Raw genomic sequence first — 22,310 nt, 5'->3', positions numbered from 1 at the left:
GCACATTACCTTTCAGGACGTTGCTGGAGAAACGCCGTCAGCTGCTGCAAAATAACTGGCCAGCAGTCAGGTGTGTGCTCAAGCACAGTGATCAAAGGGTGAGGGCGAGTTCTGAAAAACACACAAAGTCACACTGGAGGCTGTCACCTCAGAACCACACGTTCTCGGTATCCCAATGAGGCAGCGAAAGAGCCAGCGCCTTCTAGAGGCTGTTTTTGCCCTAAGATTCTCATTTGTTGGAGACATGGTTCTATAAAAATGGCATGTTTCCTTTAACTGTTTTGTGGGTAATAGAATGGCTCTTCAAATCTCAGAAATCCCAGTGTGTGAACCGACTCTGTCACATAATGGCTCTATGACCCTGGCCATGATCCTCAATCCAGTTAACTTCGCTCATACCCACCTCCTCAATTCCTGCTTTCTTGGGAGCCATAGGGCACCTCCTCCTGCTGTTGCGCGCTTTCTAGACCAATGGTTCTCAACCTGTGGGTCACGACCCCTTTGGGGGTCAGGTGACTCTTACAGGGGTTTCCCGATTCATAACAGTAGCAAAATTAAAGTTATGAAGTAGCAACAAAAATAATTTTATGGTTGGGGGAGGGGGTCACCACAACATGAGGAAATTATTTAAAGGGTCGCGGCGTTAGGAAGGTTGCGAACCACTGTTCTAGACGGTGATATCTCTTCCAACATTGTCCAAACTTGTTAGCATTCATAGCCCCATCTACCCTCACTTTTCTCTGCAGCCCTCTGTACTCCTCGATCATACTTAAGATACCAACCCATTGCCATCAAATTCATTCGGTCTCAGAATGACCCTGTAAGGCAGAGCTGAACTGCCCCATGAGGAGTCCTAGTCTATGTTTATGATGGAAGCAGACTGCTGTATCTCTCTCCTGTCAGCATCTAGTGTGTTCGAACTTCGGGCCTTTCAGTTAGGGACCAAATGCTCGATCACTGTGCCAGCAGGGCTCCTCACACTTAAGACAGGGGTGGCCACTGAAGATACCTCTCCCATGTTAAACAAGAAACTCCTCACCGGAAATGCTGAAATTCCTGCTGAAAAGGGGGTGTAACTTTAATAAACTTGTACATGGGTCAAGAGGCAGTTGTGTTTTGCACTCGGCAAATCTGCTGCACAAGATCTCTTTATAGAGCAGTGGTTCTCAACCTTCCTAATGCCAAGACCCTTTAAAACAGTTCCTCGTGTTGTGGTGACGCCTCCAACCATAAAATTATTTTCATTGCTACTTCAGAACTGACTTTTTGCTACTGTTATGAATCGGACGACCTCTGTGAAAGGGTCGTTTGACCCCCACAGGGGTCGTGACTCACAGGTTGAGAACCGCTGCTTTAGCATAGAGAGAGACAGATGTGAGAACGGCGCAAGACTGGGCCGTGTCCTGTTCTGTTGTGCACAGGGTCACTATGGGTCAGAACCGACTCAATGGCTCCTAACAACAACAACTTTAATGTAGATACCCAAAGAGACTAAAAAATATAAGATCCCAAGCCAGAAGGATTCCCACAGAATAGGGTTAAAAGCAGAACAAATATATAAACATATATTTATAAATATATGTAAACAAATAGTTCACAAAGCCTGATAGGAATTGTAAATTCTTTAGTTTTTAAAACTATGATCACTCTATAAAGATTTTAGTTATTACTGATTTGGCATATTCTGCTAGAGGTTGTTAAATGAAACTAAACATGTTCATTTTAAACATCAATTAAAAATAACAATATAAAAGTAGCAATCTTTTTAATATACAAGGAACCATTTCATAAAGCAGTCCCTTAATCCTAAATTTTAGTTCAACAGTATATTACAAGAAGTGGTTTTTAAAAGGAACAATAAAACTTGATCAGTCACACGCAAATAATTTTTAAGGTTAGCTACTTTCATGACTCAGAATCCACTCAATGGAAGTGAGTTTGGTTATGATTTATCTACATTTATAACAGTAGTTCTCAAAATGTGATGGCCTTTATCACCAAAATCAGCATTACCTGGAATGTGTTATGAATGCAAATTCTCAGGCCCCAGTGATTAGCACTCCCAAGTGATTTTTATACACTGCAATAGAGCAATGGCTCTGAACACTGGCTGCATGTCAGATTTTATCTGGACGTTCTTAAGAAATACCAATGCCCAGGTCGCAACTACACTGTTTCTAATTTTTTTTGTTCCTTCCCCCCCATCTTTTAAAGACCGGAAAATACAGCAGAAAGAATATTGGCAAACAGTTCTCTGGTGCTCCTGAAGAGTTCCTGGGTTTATTCCAAAATCTCTGTGTCCTTCTCAAGCTACGTGCACTGAGCACTAGCTGCTCCTGCTTGCAGCCCCCCGTCAGAGTACAGACAAGTTTTGACCAAGCCCAGCATTGCCATGGCTAAAGGACTGCACTTCCAAAGACTTTTTATACCAAACTCATTAATTTTATCAAAATCACCTTCCCAAACGCCATTGCCTTTGGTAGGTAAGCCTGCCTAGGATTCCTTTTCCTGTCTCTCTGGTTACAACGGATACTGAGAAACAAACAATAAACCCCTAAAAGCCCCTCCCTCTGGTATGCCACATGAGCTGACCTCCTAACCCAAAGACTGAGTCCAACTGAAACCTCCACGTAAAAAAGCACTGACGCTAGGTTAGTTATGGGCTCTTCTCCTGGCAGCTTCCGGCTAAAGCCGGAAGCATCACATAAGAAGACTCATCCATCCAGCCTCCAGTGGATGGTGGCGTTTAGGACTAGTTAGGAGACTTTCAACAGATCAGCACATCGTTTTTAGATGATCATAAAGCAATGTAATGCTTTCCAATATCCTTCATGTATAAATAATTCCCTACCCTGGTAGCCTTCCAGAATGCTAAAGATCTATGTCTTTTTTAAAATACACAATTTTATCCAAAATAAGTCAGGTCGCCAGGAATAAGAGAAAGTAATTATAGGGAAGGATCAGAAAAGACAAACGTTTGACAACAACTCTATTACAAGCTAACGCCTGCCTCACTTGCAACGAGGGAACCACTTCCTTTAGTCCAAGAAGTTGACAACTTAGATATTGGGTTCAGCAGATTCTATTTGTATTTTAGACGTAAAGTCTAAAGATGAGATTAAATAGAATCTACTAGGCTACTCCCTGATGGTGCTGTGGTTACATATTGGGCTGCTTAACCACAAGGTCAGTAGTTCAAACCCACCAGCTGCTATGAAGGAGAAAGACACGGCTTTCTATTCCTGTAAAGAGTTGCAATTTTGGAAACCTGCAAGAGGAGGTCTACCCTGTCTTACAGAGTCACTATGTGTCAGAACTGATTCTATGGCCCTGAGTTTTATTTTTTTTGGAAGAATTATTAACTTTTCTTATCAGATTGATTAGATGAATAACTTTTTCAGATTAATTACTTTTTAGCCATCTAGAGTATTAACAGACTATGTCAGTTTCCAGTGGCGACAATGTAGGAAGCACTAGACCACGTTGCCGGGAAGCTGACAACACTGAAGGGGGCAAGACTGTCCCCAAGGAAAGCACTGAGTCTTGTTATTGGTGAATATCTGGTTACTGATATTACACTATTTCAGCTGAGCACAACGACCCACAAATCCACGATAATTGCCAAAATGTTGAATTGATACGTTATGCATCATGAAGCAAAGATCTAATGCTCTCTTATGAAGAATCAAACTGGGATGTGGACACCCAGAAGTACAGAAGATAATATAGAAAACACAGGAGGCGGGACGCCAAGGAGCAAACTCCATGGTGAAAGCCAGAGATAGGAGTAGCGGCGGCGGAAAGAAAGCCACTTCGGAAGGACCTCAGGAGACTGAGATCTCGGGGGATGGAATGGCAGAAAGCGGGGGGTCAAGCCCTGAAAGCAGCTGCCTCCCCCAGGCTTCAGTATTTCGGAAATTAAGAACAAGCAGTGGCCACACCTGATGTTCACGCAGTGGAAACAGCAGCAGCGGAAGGAAAAACTGGCAACTAAGAAAAAAACTTAAGAAAGAAAGAGAAGTTCTTGGTGATAAGGCTCCACGAAAACCTGTAGCTGAGACCACTGACAACCAGTGAGCACATGATGAATCCATGGTACACCCTAATGATGAAGAGGTTGCTTCTGATGACGCTACAGATGAATTTGCTTCCTATTTCTTTCTTCCTTTTTTTTGCTATATTTTGGTCTGTTCTTATTTTTATTTTTTTAAATCATTTTATTGGGGCTTATACAACCCTTATCACAATCCATACATACATCAATTGTGTAAAGCACACTTCCTATGTCAACAGACAAACTTCTCCCAAGATGCTCGTTACCACCTCAGACAGACCTCATGGGAGAAGAGTGCGGCTCGGTGAACAGCGCTCCACGGCTATTGCAAACACACATGTTTACTACAGAGGAGGTCTGGCTCTGAAAAATTCTTCCTCAATGCCTCTCAAGAGATTTCACAGATCTGATGGTTATCAATGAAGACGGGAAAACACCAAATGGACTTAGTGTGAGTCACTTGCCACATGGCCCAGCTGCTCATTTTAAAATGAGTAGTGTTCGTCGGCGTAAAGAAATTAAGAGGCAAGGAGCCTACAGAACACATATCCGAAGTCATTCTGAATAATTTTACAACGCCACTAGGTCGTCCTATTGGGCGTATGTTTGCATCTCTCTTTCCCCATGGCCCTCAGTTTACTGGATGGCAGTTGTCACACTCCACAACCAACGGGATTATATCTTCTCAGATTTCACAGGTACGTATCCAAAAGTGAAAAGAAAGTGGGAATTCAGGAGCTCGGACCACGTTTTACCTTAATATTACGATCTCCTCAGAAAGGAATGCTCGTTTCGAAGTATGGAGACTATAAATGGGTCCATAAGCCCCGGGAAATGGATACAAGTAGAAGAAAATTTCATTGATAAAATTCTGAAACAGCAGCATTAACAAAATACTGGTTTTTGCTACACAGGCCTACCATGAACTTCGTAAATTCTGACAGGGCCTTTTCAAAATGGCACTGATGTCTTTCTCTTTTCATGTAGAAAATTACAACGTGCCAGAACTACCAGTTTATGCAGCATGTGTGAAGAAAAGTGATTTGGGATGAAAAAGAGAAAGCACACAGGAGGCTTTTGGGTGCTCACAAGCCATGCATGAGGGTTTCTCGGGGGTGGCAGTGCTGCCTTTCAGGGCAGGGCTTTCTTTGCTGTGGGAGGGGCTTGTCCTCTGCGCTGGAGGAGGCTTAGACGTGGCGCAGCCTCTACCCACGAGGTGCCAGGAGCACCACCCTTGTTGGGACGCTCAAAGTGACTGGATGTTCCCCAGGGAGCAAACCCACTCCCGGCTGAGGGCTACTGCAGGAGGCAAATGACAAGTACTACAAGAGGCACAAAACGGATCAAAAGTTGTCCCAGCCCCACGTTACTAAGAAAATACTATGATTCTACCTTCCCCCTTCTTGATACAAAACCAAAAGCCATCAGTCAATCATGCCGAAAATGTTCGGTTTCCCATGGATATAGAGTCATTAAATATTAACACTCGGAGCACTACAGTAACACTACACGGCAGCAGCCAAGAGGTCTAAACCAGAAAACAAATGTAAAATTATTCTTTGGCAAAATATAGAATCTTGTTCCAAAATAAACGACATTAGATAATATACATGCTAATTTGGGCAGAGAGAAAATGGAGTTATTTTGCTATTTAAGATATTATAATTAGAGCATGTAAAATGCCATAAGGCTAAGTATAGTTCACTCGTGATGTATTCAGGGATTGATTATTAAATTTATGGATTATTCAAGATTTTCCTTTCTTCTCTCTCTGCTTGTTAGCCCTTCTGCGTCTTTAAAGTAGCAGCTGATGGGGAAAGGCTGAGTAAAGGAAAGCACCCACCCTCTAAAGGAGCCGGTTTTTGCTCTTCATTAAAACACTATTGATCACAAAAGGGATGATGTGATGCAAAACACACCCCTCCCCCGAAACTCCAGGCACCTCTTAAACCTGCTTTTCCACTCTGAAGAGTAAGTTCACTGAAACCTTTTATGAAAAACGATAGATGGGTTGACCATACAACATGACTCAGCACTTACTAAAGTTAATCGTGGGTGGCCAATAAGCCACACGATTTTTGAACAAACAAATGGAAATGTGGGACGTTTTTGTTACTATGTGTATAAGTAGTGCCTACATGTAGCATCAGTATGCTGCCAGGTCCAAGTCTTAAAACAAAAAACAAAGTGAGGTGGCAGGGTGAAATAAGAGGTGGGCAAAAGGATTCGATTAAGAGGCAAGAGTCCCAAATTTACATTCTTACACTGCAAAAAATGGTGGGATCTTATGCAAGAGAATTCGCCTCTCTTGGCCAAAGTTTCTTCACCTGAAAACGAGGGTGCGCTAACTATGTACCTACCTTCCAGAAGTACAATTATACCGCCTGCCTGAGTAGGTAAGACTAGCATGGGGACCAACCCCTAACAAGGCAGAAAGCAGTGACATGTTCCCAACCACTAAGAATCCTCTGCTACGCTTAAAGCGCAGTGCTGAATAAGACCTATATCCCAGAAGGGGTCTCCTGTTTTTATCTCCAAGAGATCAACTCTGCTCTATTTTTTTAAATTCCAGAGAGAAGTGTTTTGTCCAGAAATGACCCATGGGAATTTGTAAATCAGGATTTCCTAACTCCCCAGATGTCTAATAGATTCTGTTGTCTCTTTAAAAGAGAATAACATTGTTTCCAAAGATCAAAATCAATACAAACCAGGCAACCAGGTCACCCTTCACTGGCCTCCAGCACAGCTAATCTCTCATTTACTGTGTGGTTTTTCCTACTACCATAACTGACCCACCCTGCCGTCATTTTTGTTATGCTCCCAATTCACGATTTGCAAATGTTCTAACTACTATTTTAAATCAAACAATTAGCATAGTTACCGAAGAGCACTCCAGAAATCCTATTATGACTATGATAGAGGTAGATTTGTATCTTTAAAAGTAACATAAAATGGCTTGAAATCTAGCTCTAGGTCTTCTGATTCTGTTTCACTTTTAGGACTGAATGTGAACCCCTAATAAACCTAATTCACATAAAGTCCCTCTTTCTGACGCTTTTCTTGACCCACCTCTTAAATTCTTAGTCAGGGTCATGAAAAATGGACTCATCAGAGTCCTTTGTAGTAAGTACCCTGCTCCAAAATCCACACTGTTCACACTGGGGCCCGGGGGGAGGAGAAAAGGTAGAGGAAGCAGACGGGTAGAATTGGTACCGAGTATTTCAATGTTCTCCACCCTTTAATAATACTGTCGACAACACAGAGCATCTTAGCAGAGTGGCATGAAGGGAGGGGTGAATGATAAATTCACGGCTTCACTAGGCGAGCGCAGAGGCAATGATAAAATGAGGTAAGGAACGGGGTTCACCTTTCCAAGAGTAAATACATCAATCTTAATAGAAACGAGGGGAGGGAAAAATTAGTATGGTGGTAGGCAAATCAGAAGGAAAAAAGTTATTTGTAACCTTTCGGTCACCTCAACCTGTGCTGCTCCATCTCTGCATATAGGAAAGCTATGATTTGATTTCCGTCATAAATCCAGCGACAGACACAGACCGCCTTTTCTGTGTGAGGAAACAATGGCCGCAGTCACCATGCATTTCCATGTGTGCAGCTGTGACCCTGGTGCTTCCAGAAGCGCAACGCAGCACTTACTGCATCAAACGTGCGTTCTAAAAGCATTTCCCTACCTGCTCTGAATTCTGATTTGAAAATGCTGCTTAGAAGCCAAAATGGGGATCTAAAAAAAAAGTCTGTAAAGTTTAAGTTTGAAAATTCATCAAGAACACTATGAATATTCCACAGTGCATATCACCCTCAAAGAAGGGGGCGGGGGACGAGCGAGGGGTGGAAGCCAAAAGAAAAACTACATAATTATCGTGAATGGTTAGAGATCTGCCGAGGCTGAAGACAAGATGCATTTGATCCTTTCTACACAAGTTCCAGGGAAAAGGAGGATCACTAAAGTGACTTTAATTTGGACATTTTTCACTATTCATTCATTTTTCTTTGTGTTGATACGGCAGATGGGGAGAGCATAAGATCTCCTTGAAACTCCACATTGCAGTGCGTCTGCCCTCCCCCTGAACCTCCCCAGGATCTCTATTTCCAGAGTCAGTGTTTTAATGAAAGGTGTCTGCCAGTGTGAGAGTCTGGAACTTTTTTAGGTACAAGGCGATGGTGGGGAAACATAACGGTACTCTGGGATCCAAAGCCTCCTCTTCTGTCATTGCCAGGGTACAAGCCAAGATTACAGGAAAATTAAAGAGACGATGCATAGGCTAATAAGGAAAGCATCCCATTCTCCTCATCGTAAAGATGTTTACCAGCAAAATGACCATACTTAGTTTTACATTCTGATCTACATTGAGAAAAACCTTAAACACATTTTCTGGTGGCTGGTGCTCACTGGAGGAGCCCTGCTGGCTTAGTGGCTATGAAACTCTGCTGGGATCCTTAAGGTCCACAGTTCAAAACCACCAGCCACTCCTTGGGAGAAATGAGTTACAGTCTCAGAAATCCCCAGGGGACAGTTTTACCCTGTCCCAGAGGGGCTCTATGAGTCAGCACCGACTCGATGACAGTGAACCTGGCTCTTGCTTTGAGTCCCTCTCTGGGAGATGCACGGGAGAGTTCATTAGCTGTCAGATAGAGCAGAGGATGTGCACTGGTGCAGATGGGAGCCGGAGGCACAGGGAATCCAGCCCGGATGATACCAGGGGGGTGAGGGGCGATACTGGGAGGGTAGAGGGTGAGTGGGCTGGAAAGAGGGAACCGATTACAAGGATCTACATGTGACCTCCTCCCTGGGGGATGTACAACACAAAAGTGGGTGAAGGGGGACGTAGGACAGGGCAAGACATGACAAAATAATATTTTATAAATTATCAAGGACTCATGAGGGAGGGGGAAGCTGGGAGGGAGGGGGCAAAAAAGAGGACCCGATGCAAGGGGCTTAAATGGAAAGCAAATGCTTTAAAAATGATGAGGGTAAAGAATGTACAGATGTGCTTTACACAATTGATGTATGTATGGATTGTGATAAGAGTTGTATGAGTTCCTAATAAAATGTTTAAAAATAATTTTTTTTAAATAAAAGACATGTTTGGGCCAGAAATGTTGACCCCTTAGAGTATTTAAGTTTTTGTAACTTCAGCAAATCAAATACATTCAAATAATCCACTAGTTCCAGTTCTCCTATGGTAACTTGACTAAATAGTACTTAATAGTAAATAATAATGGTGTCAGGTTGATTCTGTGTTAAGTGCAATCAAATAGCTACATTTCAAGGAATCCCTTGTGAGAATTTATGTAAAGACTGAAAGAAGCAGTACCTCCCCAAACAAAACATTCACTTCGACAGCATAACAATCATGCTAGCTGGCAGCTGATCTTTTAAGGCTGAGAGGATTCTGAACAACTTTAGTAGGTTTTCTTAGCATTTCATTAAAGATGAGTAAGTACAACAAGGAAAGTCAGGCAGAATTTTGAAAGCAATATGTAAAGAACAACTCTCATTAATTCAGGAGTAAGAGATGTTGAGTAAATCACAGAAAAAGTTTAGCTTAAGATTAAGTGTTAAGGGGGAAAAACACACTAAAAATTCACTGACATGGAAGACGATCTAAGAATATCCTACAATGAATAACGTGTGGTATGTCCATGCAGTGGAATAGTGTTCAGTCAGAAGAAAGGAATAGTAATGAGGTGTACTGATTCATACTGTAACATGGATGAACCTTAAAACATTATGGCAGGTGAAAGCAAATAGACAAGAAAGGTCAACATAGTATACGATCCCATTAGCATGAAATGCCCCGAAGAGGCAAACCCAGAGACACAACAATAGATTGGTGACTGTCTGGGTTGAAGGGGTGGGGGAGAGAGGGATTGGCTACTGGTGTGTGTGAGGCTTCTTTTAAGCATGATAAAAAAGGGACTAGATTGTGAGGGTTGCATGAAGCCTTTGCACTGTACCCCTAAAAGGGTAAGTCTGATGGTACATAAATTATATCTAGTTTTTTAAAACATGAAAAGTATATTAAACTGAACTCAGTCACAGTATTTTAAATTTAGTTAACCTTTTTCAAATTTTAGAAAAATTCATGCATCATCTAACGTATGATTATACTGACAATAATTATAGTCATTTGGATTTCCCTTACAAATAAAATAAAGGCAAATCAGAGTCTCATCTATTTCCTCGGTATCACTGGTTGAGGACTTAATTGGACCTATTTCAGAGGTGCAGCCCTGGGAAGCAAGAGCATAAAGTGTCTGTTTCTATTGTGACAGGGAAATACACTGAAATTGCCCGGTACTATCACCCTTTGTCCAGAGAATCCCCGGGTGCTTTAAAACATATGGATTCTAGGCACCCTCCCTGGAGCCCCAACCAAGCTTTCTCAATCGGAATCTCTAGGAGCAGGACCTCAGAATCTGTAGACGACATACATTTCCAGATATTTCTGCCATTTCCACCTCTACAACACAGCTTTTTCTGTCAACACCCCTCCCAAGTTATTGTTTTATTTTTGCCTTATGGATGCATTCCTCACAGGGCTGCCTGAGTCGTCTTTATAGAACACAAACACAGTACGGAACTCTCCCACCACGGTCTTCATATGTAAAGCGAGCATAACCTCTTCGTGTTCCTGTCACATCATCTCCACGGCTACTACTGTAACCAGTCCCCCCCCCCCCCCCCCCCGTCTTCCCAGTTCTCCTGCAGACCCCACCCCGCCCCTGCCCGTGCTCCTTGCTTTCTTTCTGCTCCTCTCCAGGCCACTTGCTGCATGTTAGTCAGACAGTCTTTAATCAAATATTCACTTAATCATGTCATTACACTCACTTCTGCTTAAAACCCTGCAGTGGCATTCTTCCTTTTGGTCGTAAAACTATAAAGGTGCGGGGCGCAGTGGCATCTGGTAATTCCCCGTCTGTGGGATCACAGTGAAAACTGGCTGCGGTGGAGGGGAACTGCGGGAGGAGCAGAATATGTACACAGCTCAGAGAGCCGTCCCCAAGGTCACGTACTCGTTACGAGGGGGAAACTGTAACTATACAGTAGAGGACCTGACCCCACCGTGACTTGGTGATCAAAATTGGAAAAGCCGCTATCTTGGTCTCACTGGGGGCCAGATGAACATTGAGGGGACAGACTGAGAATCAAGTAGGTGGTATTTCAGCCAGGAATCATATCCTCGGTTTGATCCAGGACACCTCAGATCAACCCAAAGTGATGACCCTTCAATAAAACTGACCTTCCAAATGTCAAATGGAATGAAAGTCAAGGAAAGGATGATGATGAATTTCAGCTCTTAAAAAACAAACAAACAAGAAAATAGGATAATTGAAGTCAGCAGGTGATTCTAAACTAGAACCTGTACTTTTAACAGAAAGCAAAGGTATAAAAGCACATCACTAAAAAAAAAAAAAAAGCACATCACTGATTCAATTAGCAAAACCAGCTCGCAGACTGTAGATGCAAGTATTGGACCTTGAGGGTGTAATGTCCTCCTTTTGAATGTCGCTTTCTGGATCTCTAAGAGGTCGCTATCCTTAGAAGCCGTGCACCAGTATGGATGCATCCTACTCTCAAATATAGTTTTTTTAAATGATTTTAATGGGGAAAGGTGATAAACCAAAAGGGAAAAAAGATGGATCGGAATAAATGATATATGGGGCATCTTTTGTGGAGAAAGATGAGGCTTTCTACTCCTGTCTTGGCAGTCTTGAAAATCCACAGCAGCAGTTATACTCTCCCTATAGGGTGTGTGAGGCAGGGTTCTCTAGAGAAATGACACCAAGACACCTAGGATTGTATATATATGGAAAGGTTTATTATACAGCAAGAAGGAATATAATAGCTAATTAATCTACACAGCAGTCCAAAGGGTTCAGTTCAACTCACTTCCATGGAACAGTTAATATACAGGAAGTCCTTCAGCTCACATGGGCTGCCAGGTCCAAGGTCATGGAAGCAGAGAGCAGAGTCCTCCATGGGGCAAGGGAAGCAGAGCCTGCCCACAGGCAGCAAGCCGCAGGTGGGTCACCAACAGTCAGTAGCTTGAGAGCTTAGTGAAGCAAGCCTGAATGGGATGTTGCATGCAAGCAATGCAAGGCAACAGGATCCAAAGCCTAAAGCTCAAGCTACATACACACCAGCAGCATGGTGAAGCAGGTCGCAAAGGAGCCTCAAGCTCTAGCAACACGATCCATGGATTCACGTAGCCCACAGGTAGTGTAGCTCACAGGTTGAGGCAGAGAACTAGCTACAGCAGCAGCATGCATGTTCCTGCACACTCTGATCACCAGAGAGCAGGGGGAATAGGGGAGGAGGGTCTTGCAGAGCCATTTATCTCTTTGACCTCCAATCAAATTGCAACCTGATTAATCCCACATGTTCCCATTAGCCAGGTTGGCACAATAAACCTACCTATCACATAGGGTCACTCTGAGTCAGAACTAGCTCCATAGCACAGTTTGTATTTTTTAGTTCAGGGGTCTTTTATGCTACTGTTGGAGTTTTCCTGTAATTTTGCGATCGTATCAAAATAATAAGTTCAAATGGAAAACGTGGACTCATTCACATTGATCTTTCAATAAAAACCAAAGGCTATGGCATGGCCTTAAGTAGTCTAAGCCCTGCCTAACTCTCCTGAGCCTCTCCTGCCCTTGAGCACAGAGCTCCAGCCACCCTGCTGCCTGTGGTTCAGCTAGCCTGCCAAGCTCCTTCACATGACAGAATCTAGGCGCCTGGCTCGAGGGCTTTTTCCTGGGTCTAAAACACTCCTCATGCGCTCTGCATTGGCTGCCTCAAGTCTCAAGCTTCAGAATCTCTGTAAGCGGAAAATATAAAAACAGTTCCACACTAAGGAAAAATTAATTATGAAAATTAAGATGGGGGAACATTGTTATAGCCACAAACTAGCTCCTGTGCACTTGTGTTAGGGCCTCTTTGGCCTTCCTCTTGTTTGTCTTTGTCCGAAGGTCTCAGGACACGGAAGCATTTGCCTTCAGAGACAGATGAAAATATGAGTCTGACTTCCAAAGTTGTTGATTGGTTTTAGGACACACATCTTTTAGGTTCTGAAAATTAACTGCCTGTTCATGTACACTACAGAACATGTACACAAATAGGTGAGCAAGTACATGCACAGAGCACATAGCTTTCAGCTACTCAGGCTACAACCATCTATTGCTATTGGTCTAATCACCCACTTCAGAGCACACCATCTGCCAAAAACATTTAACATTCTCTCATTTCAGAAAGTACAGCTTGGTGGTGATCAGACCAAACCTTCCCATAAACAAGATTCTTAACATTGGATATTTGTGCATGTCAGCCACTGTCTGGCACATCAGAATGATGCACGGATTCTGGAACAAGCAGTTACTGTTCATGAATTCACAGCTATTTCCTCACTTTAACTGAGGGGAGAGAGATCTGAAAAAGACTGTCATAATATGAATATGCATAGAAAAAATTGAAACCAAAAGCACACAATACAACGCTGGGGGGCAGGAGGGGGGCAGATTACCAAGCAAACAAGATAACAAGTCTCTCATGAGTTACAAATCTTAAAATTTCAGTTATTCTTGCAACCGAAATATCAGCTTCTTACACTGTTAATATCTGAGACTGTTTAATTTAGTTAAAGTCAGTGCTTTACAGAAAAGTGGAATCCAGGCCAATGGAGAGAAAATTCCGATTAGACAAGGCAGGAGAAGGAAGGGACCTTGAATGAAAGAATGAATTGCTGGTGTCAGGTGCCGTTGAGTAGGCTCAGACTCACAGTGACTCTGTGGACACAGAACTACATGCTGCTCGGTCCTGCGTCGTCCCCACCATTGTTTGTAAGTTTGAGCCATCGTTGCAGCTACTGTGTCAATCCATCTCATCAAGGGCCTTCCCCCCCTTTTTTTTGCGCCCCTCCACTCTACTGCACCAAGGATGATGTCTTTCTCCAGCACACTGCCTCAACGTTCGCCTGCTCCACGTTCTCAGCAGGATTTCTGACCACTACTAAGGCAAAAAGAATGGATTAGTAGTGGTGATATCTATATAATTAGAAAGGAAAGTATACACAAGTACAGCGGACTTCTAAAGTCTTAGAAAACCAAACTCCACCGCCGTGGAGTCAGTTCCATCCACAGTGGCCCTGCCAGCTGAGCAGAGCTGGTCACAGGAACCAAGGCATGCTGACACTGCCCAGACAATGACGCCGGAGTTGCTCCCGCGCTCCCTTGCACCCACAGTCTGTTGCTCTATTTTGGCTTGCCGCTCCTTTATTTAGAATTGCTCTTTGGCCGGGGCCTTGGCCTCTCTGTTGTCCATGGTTAACATACTATGAACTTAGTGGCTTGATGCTCTGGAATACATAGACCTCTTACTTCCTACGCAGGGCACAGAGGCAGAGAGGCCTCGTGTAAACCACTCACGACACCCTCCAGTCTACCCCCAAGGGGGTCCTTGTAGCTCAGTGAGGTACCATCAAGCTCCCTGGAGCTAAAGAAATATGTGACCCAAAAAAAGAAAATTACATTATCCACAAATGACCTACCTCCATAATACTGACCAGTTGGATAAACGTTCACTCAGTCTTGCACTAAGCCTACGGGATCGATGAGACTCTGTGGCAAGTGAGTTTGAGAAGCAGGACTGTTAACGACGTGTGAGAACCACTAAGCTATGGGCAAACAACCACAACAAAAAGTACCCTCTCTAAAGAGCCTTCAGGATAGCCACCTGCCGGGTCCTCAAACCTCCTGAGCTCCAAGCCCATTCTGGCAAAGCTACTACAGTCCAGCCCAGAGCCATGGGGCATGGCCATTTATTGTGCACTCAAGCTCATCGGCCATTCACAAAGAACAAAACCGGACAGGCTTCAATACCCACATCCACTAGGAGAGTCCTTAACGCCATGAAAGCATAGGTTAGCTCGGTGCCCTGCAGGCTACAGAGCACACTAATCCTCCAGCATAGCCAGGAACACCTCTCTGTGGACGCTTTTCATGTTTCAGACCCAGCTCATCAGTTGCCTCTCCAAGACCAGATGATACTGTGAGGCAACGTGTTGCAAAGAAGGGTCGAAAACAGCCTGACAATGTTATGCTTGGCTCAGGTAAGCAGAGCTCTCGAGGGAATGCATTCTTCAGGCTCACCTCTCTTCTCTTTCTGCCATCCACAGTCTCCCCTGGAGGAAGTTGGGGCTCTTAGACACTCAATTACACTCTACTGATTGATAGTGCCAGACAGTCATTCACACAAGGGCTCTCCATAAACATTCCAGATTATGCCAACTCGGGTGATTGATTCTGGCCTTCTTAATGTGCCGCCTGTCTGAGGACGAACTGTATGTCTCCAATTGATTTCAGCTCCTCAAATAAGGCCCCCTCTCCGCTGCTGGCACCTATTGTCTTTGGGAAACTGAGTGCCGTTAGAAGGGCCACATAGAGGAGAAGATGAATTATAAAAAGGAAGAGCAGCGAAGCGGCACAGTGCAGGCCTCCCACTGACACCTGGGGGGACAAGCTGTGTGCTCCAGGCTCTGCTGCCTGACAGTAAAAGTGTCCTCTGAGCAACAGCTGATCCAACCCATTGACCGTCCTACCAACCCGTTTCACGAGCGGCCCGCGTGCATGTGTGTCCGAGAAGAACTGAGCGTCACAGGGTGTCCTCCGGTTGATTTCAGAAGTGGATCACTAGGCCTTTCTTCCAAACCACAGAAACCATTCAACTATTTCAACTTTAATGTGCCTGTGAGTCACTTGGGAGAAATTATCCTAAGATAAAAAGGCTTGATTCAGGCAGTTGGGCGGGGGGGGGGGGGGGGGGGCTGAAACTTGCATTTCTGTTCCTTACAAGCCTCCGGGTACTGCTGCTGCCGGCTCTGCTTTTCGCCGTGTGGTGAGGGCCTGGCGGAGCCAGCAGCACCTAAGAGCCTGTTAGATATGCAGAGCCATAGACCCAGCCTGGACCTGTGGAAAGGGTAGCTGCATCTCAACAAGCTATCCAGGTGATTCCCAGACTCGTGTGCAAAAGAAAAGACCGGAGACAAGGCTTACCTGATCGTATAGAGACCCTGAACATTCTTCTCCTCACCATGGCCTTCCTTGAGGGCTTGCATCTGTAATAATTTCACAATGGTTTTTATCAAGCCATGGGTATTCCTATAAAGAAATAGAACAAAGTGGGTTAAATATTATAAGTGTAAAGTGGATACTCTAATCAATTGCTTAATCCTATCAATTTTATATAATTGACACGTGGTGGCCCAACAGCCGCCAACATCTGCCCAGTTCATTCTGCAGCTCAGCTAGGATAAGGACGCACTCTCCGCCCAGTGGAGGTAAGGAGCAGAGAAAACTAGACGTGAAGAATAAAGTCATGTCCTATCAGGCACTGGCCTACAGATTAGGGGGGGACGACCATCAGAATAAACAAGTATGTGTCCACATAATGACAGGTGGTGACCACAACCATGACAAAAGATGAATTAGCAGGTCAAGTCCTTCCTTTAAAATATTAGTAAAAAAAGAAAAGGGATAAAAAAGAAAGAAAGAAAGAAAAGAAAATGATTAGGGCAAAGAATGTACAGATGTGCTTTATACAATTGATGTATGTATATGTATGGACTGTGATAAGAGTTGTATGAGCCCCTAATAAAACGTTTAAAAAGAAAAAAGAAAAAAAAATATTAGTAGTCCATGAACATAAACTTAGACTTGTGAAATGAACTGACTACTCAAAAAAAATGAGTCATGGGACCAGAGCAAATTGCCCCCATTAAAAGAACGTGAACAGGGGTGGCGAAGAGAACTTCCAGTGTTTTCCTTAATCTCGGCCGAACGGGAGGGCAATATGTCGGTGAGACTAAAAGCACAGCTCCTGAGGTTCTACTTCATAGATGCACAGGTTTAGGGCACAGACAGCATGTTTACAGGTTTCTCTGTGACCGTGGATACCTATAGATAGTTGACTAGCAATATGTTTCTCTGTGTCCCCTTATCGCCTTTCAGCATCAGGTCCAATCACACCAGTGGTTCCCACGGGACTCTACCAGGCTAGTTACAGTCAAGGTAGAGGGTAGCTCCGAACGGCATGGCAACTGTTTTTAGGATCCACATCTTAAGATTCTAATCTTACTAAAGGACCACATGAACCAAAGCTCCCACTAACCAGAGAACAGAAAAGCTACACGGTACCAGGCTACCACTACTAAGCACTCAGACGGAGACCACAGTAGAAGGCCCTAAGGTTAAAAAACGTAGAACAAATTCATTTTAAAATTTGAAATGAAAACAAACAAACAAAACAGACTTGCTGATCTAAAAGGGGCTGGAAGAGCCCTTAAGGGTCATCTGCCCTGAAACAACTTTTCATTATCAAACTGAAGAAGGCACTCCAGGGGCACCTTTCAGTCAACTATTAGATGGGCCTATAAAATAAACATGCACCTTAAAATAATCAAGTATAAGAGACCAAAGGGCAACTTTTGCCTCCCGGCACCGCAAAAAAAAAAAAAAAAAAAAAAGAGAGAGATGAGAAGGCAGAAAGAAGAGGAAACTCAGAGGCATGGAAATGAAGTGCCCAGAAAGAACAAAAGAAAGCATGCTGACACACTGCAGGGGTGGCTGCCAAAGTCACAGAACAAGTTCATCTGAATTGGGATCTGGAGGATATCCTGCATCTGGTGCATTGTCTGACCTCCAGTTTCTTGGACTTGAGCCAGAGGACTACCAAACTGCTTGCCAATCCTAGGAGTCATCAGTAGCTTGCCAGCTCAGCGCTTGTTGCTTTCCAGCGCTCACAGCCGTGAAAAGTCTCTGGAGCACAATTCTGCTTTGACAGGCACGGGCTCCCCATGAGTCAGAATCAACTCAATTGCAACTAACAAAAACAGCGACCTTATGGGAGTACATCACGGGACCTTTCTTCCACAACACTGCTAGAGGGAACTGACAAGGAAGCACACGATCGCTTCAATGCCATCCCTCTGCCTTGAAGATAAAGACCCAACTGTACTCAAGACTAAGTGCCATGGCCTACACAATGGCCCCAATCACCTCCCCAGCCTCTTCTCAAACCATTCTCTCCCTCACTCTTGGCCTTGTTTTCAGACGATTGTCCCTCCCACCACAGGCACTTGGCACATGCTGTTTACTAAACCAAAATGTTCTCCCCGCTCTTGTCTGCCTAAACCCACTGCCACAATGTCAATGCCATCTCAGAGCAACCCTACAGGACAGAGTGGAACTTGCCCCTTTGACTTTCTGAGACGAAGGATCTTTGTAGTGGAAGGCAGCCTCATCTTGATCCCACTGAGTGACTGGTGGGTGTGAATGGCTGAACTTGTATAAACTACTATCTGCCACCAGGGTTTCTTCCTGTTTACCTAGAACACTTGTTTTCATTTCTCAGTCCCATCTTAGGAATGACTTCCTCAGGAAAATCTACCATGATCTCCATAACTGGGTCAACCACCCTCCATTTAGGGCACTTCCAGAACAGTCTGATTTGGCAGAATGTAATTTAATATGGGATTGTGGGATGATATGATTAAAGTTAATCTCTCCCTCTAACTCACGGTGATCTCAGAACACCTAGCGCTAGTATATAAATGACATTCACTACAGATATTCAGAAAGGGGGGGCACATTTGAACTTCTTTATATTAAAATGTGTCATTAAATACACTAATTTGAGTGGTTGTAAATTTTAAAGAGACTTTATTTTGAAGATCACGTATTTAGCAAATGGAGGAATTACAATTATCAGGGAGATAAAATGTATGCACTACCTTTGTATTATCAAGCAATGAGCCAATTTGTTAGGAGATGTGAGTGGGCATTTTTTAGTTGGAAAATTGTTTTAGGATTGTTCTTCCTCCCTGCCCCACCCCCGCAATTTAACACAGTTTAATTCCTGTACTTAACAACATTAAAAGACTCCTGACTTAGAATAGAAAACATGAGAGATAAATATTCAGTGTGGTTTATAGAAATTTAACTGCTGTGGTGAAGAATACCCACCACAGGCTAAATCTACCACAATGCACACTAGCTCCTGAGACAGTCTTAGCAGTATTAGATGGTTTCTGTGACTTCGTATCAAAGCAGCTGCAGTAAGTCTGTTGGAAGATGCTGTTTTCTACCACCCACTTCTATCTGAAGTCATCTGCATTACAGGAAAATCCACTAAATGGAAAACGGATTTTTGAAATTTTCTTAAATTCCTCTCTCCTGACTGACAGAGTATGTGTGTCAATTAACAGCATCAAAACCAGTAAGGAAGATCATAATGTTACAAATTAGTTTAAAAAAGGGCGGGGGGACTGAATACAACAAATATGTTTAAACCACGAGCGCCTTATAATTCTTTACTTTAAGAAATTTTGTAGGTCACTACAATTAAATTGGTCTGAAAAAAAGTCCTGAAATTTAATAAATAGAAATACATGCATCTATATGTAGATATATATGTATGCATACACATATGCATGCCATTCCTGTGCAAACACCACTCCTGAATAACCACATAGCACGTATGAGGAAGGTCCTCTTTATGATAATATTTCAGATAATAAGTGTGGGGGGGGGGGAATAGAATTACAATGTCCACTTTCAAAGTCTCTGATGAGTTACTGGGTCTAGGCATTGAGCACGAGAACTAACACTACCTACGTAGAAACTATCTGACGGCATGTCTCCTGATAGAAAGACACAGTATCACGTATGAAGACATCTTCCCCTGCCATTGGGAGGGGGAAAAAATGAATCTAAATCTGATCGGCATTTTAAAGCAAAATTTGAATTCAAAGGAAACACAGTTGAATTCCACCACGTGTCCATCTGTTTGTCTTACTTTGGTAGACGGTGTGTGGCTATAAGACTGAAAGTTACATCACTGGCATTTCAAATACGGAGCTTCCAGGTTAGGACAAATTATGACGAGGCAATCGGCTGTCCACTGCAGAGGAATCAGCCACTGAAAACCCCACGGACAGCATCAAAACACCGTCAGGTACTGAAAACATAATACACAGCAGAACAGTGCCAGAGATCATGCCAGAGGATGAGCCCCTCAGGTCAGAAGGCGCTCAAGCTATGACTCAAGAAGAGCTGTCTTCGCAAAGTTGAGTGGCTCATAATGGCACAGTGGGCAGAAAGCCTTGGACACTTTCACTGGCTGATGGGGCATGACTCACAATGAGAAGAGCCAGCACTGCCTGGACATTTACGACGGATCAGTCTCTCTGTATGTCAGTTATCACACAGTGATAATGACCATGTGTCTGGGATTTACTTCAAAAGGTTATGGGCAGGATAAAAGTGGACAGGCATAAAACAGGGGCAGGACTCCTTGGAAAGAACTACCTATGTGGGATCATCTTGACAATGGCACACAGGAAGTTCCCGGGGCAGTCAGTTTATGGGGAGCGCGGAGGAACAAGTCCCCAAAGCAGTGTAAGAACGGCTGCACAACCTGGGAATGTGACCCAAGGCCACAAGAGAGTCCACACAGAAATGGCCAGATCACCGTGGCTTTTGCTGTGTGCACTCTCCACAACAAAAGGCACGAGTCAACACAAGGCAACAGGGCTGGCCATGGGTTAACAGTGGGAAGGTGGAGTGACAGGAACCTGAAGATGCCTAACACCATTCTACCTCTCTCTGAAATCTTCCCTAAGAAGTATGGAAAACCACAGCAAGAATTCTTCTTGTTAACAACTTATTCTGTTCAAAATTTTCCTGGTTATTTATTTATTTATTCATTTATTTATTTTTGTGCTCACACTCAACAGTGACCTTTGAAATAATTCTAGGTTCACACACATACCAAAAATTTTTTAAAACAACAAAAAACCTAAAGCCCAAAAACATCGAAATAAACTGTAGATCAACTGGAGAAGAAATAATAGCTGGGACACACAGGAAGACTTGCCTTTGCCTGGGATTGTATTTGTTATTGCTTGTATTTCTATATAAACACACACAAGTAAAATCAACCCACCTTAAGTTTTGTTTGCTCTTGCTTAATCCTTCTAAAATCTGTGTCTAAGATCTGAATAAATGTCAACAATGAATGGAAAAATACAGGCGAGAAAAGTAAGTCAAAGGTTAAAGAACCTACTCAGAATCCTCTCCCTTAAATTAGATCCCCACCGTAACAGAGTTCAGTGATACAGAACCACTTGTCCATTTTGAGAGGTCCCCATAAGTGTATGCACTTCTGTGTCCTCAGAGTTCATAGGCTCTTTCCTAGCTGTGTCAGGAAATGAGCTCTGAAGGGAGTAACACCCTGACAAATAATTTATGTTGTCACTTAGCATTCACATTAGTACCCTTCCAAAGAGGGTGCTGTAGATACATATGAAAACTCGTCACAGAGAGAGTGGAAAATAGCAACGCCATAAAGAAGCTAACCTAAACAAGCTGGCTCAAGAACTGGCCAAGATTCTTTTACATCGAACAGGTCCTCAGACAGCATGGTGCCTCTATACACGTCTCTCAAACTTTTACAAGGAGACAGACAAGCAAAAGACCCCGGTTGCAATGGCGCCAATTCCAAGTCACGAAGACACCACAAGCTTCTGAGCACAACTGCATTCCCGGGGTCTTCGGGGAGGGATAGGATCGTGTCCCTGCTGGGGGCTAATTCTTTCTCGCACGGGGCCCTGGGTGACATGAGACCCGAGAAGCTGTTGATTAGCAGCCAGAAACTTAACCACTGACACCGCCCGGCGACTTCTAATATAGGGAGTCAAAGATAGTAAGCAAAGTCCAGTCCTTGGCAACAAAACAAGAGAGATGCGATGTGTCTTCAAAGAAGCCTGTGAAAGCCGAACAACGGGAAAAGTGAGGGAAAAAGAGACTGACGGACTACAAAGAATAGAGAAAGTGATTTCAATTCTCCTGCCTCACATCTGTATGGTTATACATCATCTCCATCGGAGCCCGGCTAATACGGAGTTTCTCAGAGCTCTGGTCTCCCTTTGGAAAAAAAAAACAAAACAGGGAGAAATCTACCTTCCTTGGAGGGCTGGCTGGTCAGAGGATGAAGAAAGGGGTCTGGGGTAACGCTTGAAGCACAAGGCAGGGCACACTGTTTTCATTCAAGAAAGATGAGTTTCTATCCTTAACTTCTTCCCCCTGCCCCCACGCCCGAGCACCCATGGCATTCATTGCTTCTACCCATACTGCTACTTGGTAAGATAATTTATAGTTTAGGGGGTGGCAAAGCTGATACATC

The 22,310-nt window shown here is 43.6% G+C and overlaps 1 protein-coding gene and 1 pseudogene across 4 annotated transcripts in view; one reads left to right on the top strand and one right to left on the bottom strand.

The window, feature by feature from the left end:
- FOCAD (focadhesin) overlaps nucleotides 1–22,310 on the bottom strand; it is a 288,437-nt gene that overhangs the window by 221,275 nt on the left and 44,852 nt on the right. For all 4 annotated transcript variants that reach the window (XM_075559987.1, XM_075559990.1, XM_075559989.1 and 1 more), the window contains 2 exons: nucleotides 16,124–16,228; nucleotides 10–111 (listed from right to left, as the gene is read on the bottom strand). In XM_075559987.1, the coding sequence (XP_075416102.1) occupies nucleotides 10–111; nucleotides 16,124–16,228 (207 nt within the window). The remainder of the gene's footprint in view (nucleotides 1–9; nucleotides 112–16,123; nucleotides 16,229–22,310) is intronic.
- LOC142457829 (ribosome production factor 1-like) lies at nucleotides 3,766–4,918 on the top strand (annotated as a pseudogene).

The sequence above is a fragment of the Tenrec ecaudatus genome, chromosome 10 (genome assembly GCF_050624435.1).
Source record: "Tenrec ecaudatus isolate mTenEca1 chromosome 10, mTenEca1.hap1, whole genome shotgun sequence".
Taxonomy (NCBI): domain Eukaryota; kingdom Metazoa; phylum Chordata; class Mammalia; order Afrosoricida; family Tenrecidae; genus Tenrec; species Tenrec ecaudatus.
This window is presented reverse-complemented; position numbering and strand designations above follow the sequence as displayed.